Source organism: Rhinopithecus bieti, unplaced genomic scaffold (genome assembly GCF_001698545.2).
Source record: "Rhinopithecus bieti isolate Rb0 unplaced genomic scaffold, ASM169854v2 scaffold_31787, whole genome shotgun sequence".
In the NCBI taxonomy this organism is placed as follows: Eukaryota; Metazoa; Chordata; class Mammalia; order Primates; family Cercopithecidae; genus Rhinopithecus; species Rhinopithecus bieti.
In genome coordinates this window covers 6,441,147-6,447,759 of record NW_016814655.1, presented here as the reverse complement: position 1 = coordinate 6,447,759, position 6,613 = coordinate 6,441,147, and the positions used below count along the sequence as shown (strand labels likewise).

Genomic DNA, 6,613 nt, shown 5'->3' with positions numbered 1-6,613 from the left:
GGGGCGGGGGGGGGGGCGGGAGAGGCAAGATGCCATCGTACCCCTGGCTGCCCCTTGTGAGGCCTGCCGGGTGTGGGCACTGCGCGTGGATGCGGAGTCCCAGCTGTTTGGGCCTCGCAGACTTTCCCACCGCTCCTTCTCTGGGATACCTTGGCTCCATCCGCTTCGGGGTTTCTAGTCTTTGTTGGAGTCAGGACTCTCAAAAGAAGGGAACGCGTTATAGGGGCCCAAACTGGATTTGGGGACTGCAAAGGCGAGCAACGCTCGTTCAGTTTATCTCCTGGGAACTCACCGGGAGCTGGGCGCACGCGGGAGCCGGGCGCACGCGGGAGCCGGGTCGGTGCTCCTGGCAGGTAATGGCTTGTTCCCGGTGCAGACGGCAGACTGCGGAGGAACGGGAGGCCGAGAGGCAGCAAGCGAACCGCATCCTCCTGCAGTTGCAGCAGGAGGCCTTCCAGAAGAGCCTGGCACAGCCGCTGCCCGCCGACCCTCTGTGCGTGCACAACTCATCGCTCTTCGCCCTGCAGAATCTGCAGCCATGGTCTGACGACTCGACCAAAATCACTAGCGTCACGTCGGTGGCGTCGGCCTGCGAGTGAGCCTGCCCATTCTGCCCTGTGGGACCCCAGGCCCATTCAGGGGTCACTGAGGCCTGAGACCCAGGACTCCTCCCCACCTATCCTGGCCTCAGACTGCACCCAGGAGGGGAACACTGCCCTCGCACGGCACCGAAGGGCCCCCACATTTGTGCCGACACTGTTCTCTCTTCGGTGGAAGAAGAGCTCAAGGGATAAGGACACGCGCCCCCCTCCCAGACGCGTCCCGCACCCGTCTGAACTGTTAAGAAATCTCTGTTTTTGTTTATTTCATTTTATTTTAATTTTTAACGTGGGATTCAGAGAGAGGCAAGGGAGGTAGGGGAAGAGGAGCTTCTTGGGTCCCCAGGGCTGTCATCTGAATTTGCCCTGGGAAACCCCTTCTCTGTGACCCACTTCTCATCACACACATGGAAACCCATAGGCCCACACAGAGGTGGTGTCACTGTCCCTCCTGGTGTCACCCCAGAGCCACACATGGGCATCTATGGCAGAGTGTCATCCAGACACAGGGTCACAGTGTTTACATATTGGACCTCATGATCAGACACAGGTCAGGGGTGACACACACTCATTCTGAACAGCATGGCACTCCCTCCAGCACAAACACAAGGTCAAGGCCACACTGTGGCACACTACACCATACACAACAGCCACAACAGCCTCACTTGGTCTGCCAGGCCCCCACCACACATCCCAGCCCAACCCAGGTATGCACAGACAGGTTTTCACATAAATACAGCCCATTTCTCCAGAACCCATTGGGGGGGGGGTGTTAAGTTATGCACTTATAAGGTGTTTTCTGTGTAACCATTTTATAAAGTGCTTGTGTAATTTATGTGGAAAAAATAAATAAAAGCCTCCAGATCCAGAGTCAGGGCTGCCTGCTCCTTGCGGACCCTAGCGTCCTTCAGCTACTTGGGTTTGGTGTGAGCTGATGCTTCAGGGGGGCAGCCCTTGGTATCTGAACTTGAGAGACATGTTGGGGGCAGGACCCTAAGGCTCTGGAGAGAGGAAAGGAGGAGGACAGATGGAGAGAAGGCAGAGTTGAGGAGAGCAGGGAGAGTCAGGCTCTCATGGGATTGCCAGTGCCTGAGACGATATGGATTTCTTTGGATGTGAGAGTCGTGTGTCTGTGTGTGTGTGTGTGTGTGTGTGTGGTGTTTGTGATAATGTGAGCAATCAGCAATGTGAACAAATAGTGAATATTTGTAATGGTATTTAAATGTATAATTATGTTTGCAATTCTTGCATGTAAATACTTGTTTCTGCTTAAGTTGCAAATCGAAACTATCATTTGAATGCATGAGCCTGTAGTGGTGTGTGTGTAACCGTATGCGAATGAGACTGTTTCTTTTTGGGTAATTGTGTAATCAACCATTGTTTGTGATTATGTATGAATCGTGTTAATATTTGGGAGAATATGTATTAGTTGCTCTTTGTAAATCTATTTTTCTGTGAAATATGTGACTGCTTCTGAAGTGGATCATCTTGAATTTTACGGGTGTAATTGTGTGTGAGATGTAATCATGTGTGAGCTGTGCATTTTCCCTGTATTTACTTGTGTGTGACAGAATGTAATTGGGGGAGTAAATGTAGTGGGGAGTGTGGATCATTGTGGGAGGCCATCACTGCAGGTGGGTGGGTGTGGTTCTGTATGAGTGTGTGTAATTGTGCGCTGGTGGTGTATGTGTTGGTGGGAGTCTGATGTGCGATACCCAGATACATTGTGGTGGGACCAACATCTGAAGTTCTGGGGCTCTAGACGCTTACCCAGCAAGCTGCAGAGACTAGAGCACATTGAATCAGGAATTAGGGCCAGGATCCTCTCTGGTGCTCTAAGTGGGACCTACCAGTTCCCAGCACTAGCCTGGCCTAGGAGGGGTCTAAAGAACTGACTTTCTGGGGACCTCCAGGGAGCCCCCAGACCACCCTTGCCAGACCTGCAGCCACAGTACACGTGCACACAGGCATAATAACAGCCAGTCCCCAGCCTCTCCGAACTATCCTACACAAGACTGACTTGGGTCTGCTTTTCTGGAAGAAGCTGGGTGGTGGAGGGTCTAGAGAACTCATCACCCTAGGGGTGAGTTGAAATGGAGGGATAAGAGGCTTTTTCTCTGGCATGGGACAGTGAGAGAACTTTTCAGCTGGAAAGTAGAAGTTCGTGGTGTGGGGGCCCCTGGAAGCTCTGCAGAAGTGTTTGCGGGACACTGAGGGTGGGGAGCCACCCTAACCGTCAGAGCCAGTGTCCCCCATACCTGCCCCTGCCATGGGGGCTGTGACACAGGTCATGAGCACAGCAACTTCCCATCCCAGCAAGCCCATGGGAAGTTCGGCTGAGTGGAGGATGGGCTTGGTCATCCACCCCCTCACCTGGGGTCCCCTGGGATATCCGCATGAGAGGGGGCTTCTGTCACTCATTTTGTGTAGACAAGAAGAAAAGAGAAAAGGGGGAGGCTTCAGGGTCCGAAGACAGCTGCCAGCCATTCCGCGCCATCCCCACAGACCCGCGGAGTGCCCAGGTTGGGCCCTGACGAGCTGTGTGAGGCGTAGTGAGAAGGTTCTGCTGCAGGTCTCCCGCATTCACCGGCCGTGGCACCCAGCGCCAGGCCGCGCAAAATTCAGAAATAGCCTCCAGAACCTCAGAAGTCGTCTCCCTCTACCAGGGCAGGTCTGCTCTCCCCTCTGCTCCCGCAGGACTGGAGCCACCGAGTCCGCGCCTTCTTCGCGGGGTGCGGTTTCTCTCCTCTTTTGGACTCAAGATCAATGCTTCCCGGCTGCGCGATCCCACAGCAGGACCCCAGGGGAGACTGCCGCCTTCTTCCCGCCTCCCAGGTTCCCAAGACCGCCTCTAGAGGCTGCTGTGTCCGGAGAACCCCGAGCATTTTCTGGACACAGCCTAACAGAGGAACGGAGGTTGGGTGGTGAGAGGCTGGCCGGCCCAAACACAGCAGCCCCAAGCTGGCTCCCAAACCTGGACTCTCCAACCCTTCTCCCATCCCCTCTTGAGCAAAGTTAGGCCCAACACCGCTGTCCCCCAAAACACCTCCTACCCTCCCTCCCACTCACCCCCCATCTTCAGGAACGTCATAGGGCTCACACTCACAAACCGCGGAGAGCACATGCAGGCCGGAGCCCTCAGCCCGCAGCTCTCAGACCCTGTCCAGCTCCACCCGGACTCGCACAGAAGCGGACATTCCGCAAGTTGGGACAATCCCAGCGCTGGGGCCCGGGGCGCCCAGGGCGGGCGGCCTTTGAGCTTCCCGGTTGCCGCTCGCTTGCTCCCGGCGCTGCTCGGCCGCCTGTGGCCCGGATCGTGCACTTTCAGCGGGGCCCCGCTGACGCTCCCGCCCTTGGGCTAGGCCTCCCGGGGGTGCCAGACTCCCGGGGACGCTGGGACCCGTGGTGCGGCGGGACACGCAGGACTCCCGTCTCTCCGCCCGAAATTCGTTGAGACCGAATCTCAGTGGATCCCGCGTCCGCCGAGCGCCGCGGCCAGGGAGAAAGGCCTGGGTGGCGGCTGGACCTGCAAACTCCGTCCCACGTGGGGCGGAGGCTGGAGGGGAGGGGGCCTGCGAGAGTCACAGTCAAGGCCAACTACTCACAACAGAAAGCTCGAAACTCTCCCTCCCCTGCCGGAAATGACCGGTCTCTGTTCAGAAATAGAAAAAGAACTATCGGAATAATTGCGTGTAGAGGTGCCGGGAGAGAAGGGGAATTAACAAACCTGTCTGCGCAGAAAGGCCCGCTTCCTTCCTTGGCTTGAGAACCTACGGCAATCTCGAAATTCCTGTGGCCAGCGAGCCCTGCCTCTCAGATCTGGCCCTGTGGCTGAGTGGGTGGCGGCCCCAGGCAGGGCTGGGGTCCTAGAGGCCCTGTGCAGTGCGGTGGGAGGCACACAGAGAATCTGGCTCAACCTGTTAACTATAATAGCGGCTTTGTGTGGCTGCATCTGTGCTTGGGGGCTGTGTGGCACCTCCTGAGCACTGACTACCCTGTCGTGGCTCCACTACCAGGCAGTTGTGGGGTTTGCCCTGGGCACAGGACTCAGATGGGTGCCCTAACTGTGGGGCGACTGACTCGCAGGTGGGCAAGGTAGGTTTCAGGTGCTTGAGACAACTAAGCAAGGGCCTCCAGCCAGCTAAAGCAGCTGGGACTCAGCTGCCAGGCTGCAGGGCAGCAGGGAGGCTGTGGCCCTGGGGCTGCCCTGAGGGTCCTTCAGCTCAGGTGCCAGAAAAGACCTCCTCTCTCATGCTTTACTCCTTCTGCTGCCCTCATGCCCACTTTCACATGTATGTCACTCCCACACAGCCCCCCAGTCTTGCTCCCTCCCAGGGCCCCCAGACCCTCCAGATCAGCTCAGAGTTTGAAGTCCCACAGCCAGGCTGTTGCCAAGCAATTGGCAGGAGCTGCCACCACGTTCCCTGCGTGGCTTGAAAGGGCCCATCCAATGCCTTCTGCCCGCATTCAGCCCTGGCCTGGTTGGTCCAGGGCGGCCCCTCCCACCCAGGAACCTTCACCTGGATTTCTTATCCTGGAGAATCTTACAGGAACAGGCTGAGCAGAGGTTGGAGTCAGGTCAGGTTGTCCAAGGACCTCAGAGCAGACTCCAAAGACTGGTTGTGTGTGATAGGGGTGAGGGGTGGCAGGTTGGGGTGTGAGGGAGGGCTGGGTGAGTTCCAGGGAGTGGTGGGTTACCTACATTGTGTTGAGGGGTGAGTACAATTCACATGCCCCTGCTCACAGCCTGCATTGCTGGGTACAACCTCACATACCTCCTTCAACTACGCAACAATCAGGGTGTGCACTGTTACACGAGGGGAGCTACAAGTGTGCAGTGCCAGGCACACACACAGCCTTCACTTCTGGCGCAAGCTCACACCCGACCAGGCCAGCTCCTGTAGGTGGTTAACCCTGGACACCCCTCCTCTCCTTCCGTCTTCCCCCACCCCCTAACAGAGGGGAATCTAACTCCATTCCCAACTGGCCTGGGGGTGGGGGTTGTCTTAGGAGCTGGCTTCAGGTTCCAGCCCTGCAGCTCAGGTGGTAACAGAACCCCATGTGCCTGAGGCTGAGCTTAGGGATAGCAGCAGCCACCCTAGATACTGGCTGAGGACCCTAGCAAGGCCCAGAAGGTCCAGCGGCCGCCACTGCCTGCCCAGAGCCTGGGGAAATCTGGCCTCCTTGTGTGTGAGAAGATTGCGAGGGGTGCGGGGCAGGGTGGGGGTGGGGGCTTCCACTGCGTGCCTCCTTGGGGAAAGGCTTGGGTGGGAGCTGCTCCTGCCCCTCCTGTTTTCTGCCCTACGAACCCAGAGCTCACATTTCTTTGGTTGCTGCGGGAGGAGCCAAAAGACCCAAAAGCTGGAGGCCGCGGCAGCGATTCAGCAGCCACCCAGCAGTGGGAACCGGACCTGGGACTTGGTCACGGAAGCCCAGAACGAGTGAGTTCCGGGCGCCCTCTAGGGGTCTCCCGTGGCAAGGCGCTTCGAGCCGAGGCTCTGGGAGCTTGTATTCTCCGTGGCACCCTCGGAAATGCAGTGGCGGTTGTTACTACTGAATGGGTTGGAAAACACGAATGGTAATCATACTAGCAAGCAATGTTATGGAGCATATGCTGTGTGCCAGGCACTGCACTATGGTTTAAGAGTACTAATTCGTGCCTAGCAACCACCTTATGAGGTAGTGGTATTTTTATCCCTACTTTATACATAAGGAAAATTGAAGTTTAAAGAGGTTAAGCAGGGGCCGGGAGCTGTGGCTCACGCCTGTAATCTCAGCAGTTTGGGAGGCCGAGGCGGGTGGATCACTTGAGGCCAGGAGTTCCTGATCAGCCTGGCCAACATGGTGAAAGCCCGTTTCTACTAAAAATACAAAAATTAGCCGGACGGACGTGGCGGCGGGCGCCTGTAATCCCAGGTACTCCAGAGGCTGAGACAGGAGAATCGCTTGAACTGGGGAGGCAGAGGTTAAGCAGGTTGCCTGAGAGCCCGCGGCTGGTAAACAGTGAGGCCAGC

At 57.0% G+C, this 6,613-nt stretch overlaps 1 protein-coding gene across 1 annotated transcript in view; it reads left to right on the top strand.

The window, feature by feature from the left end:
• The window catches only part of TLX1 (T cell leukemia homeobox 1), a 7,273-nt gene extending 5,807 nt beyond the window's left edge, over positions 1-1,466 (top strand). The window contains 1 exon segment of the mRNA XM_017851837.1: positions 377-1,466. Within this exon segment, the coding sequence (XP_017707326.1) occupies positions 377-599 (223 nt within the window). The 3' untranslated portion in view covers positions 600-1,466.
• The last annotated feature ends 5,147 nt before the right edge of the window (positions 1,467-6,613 follow it).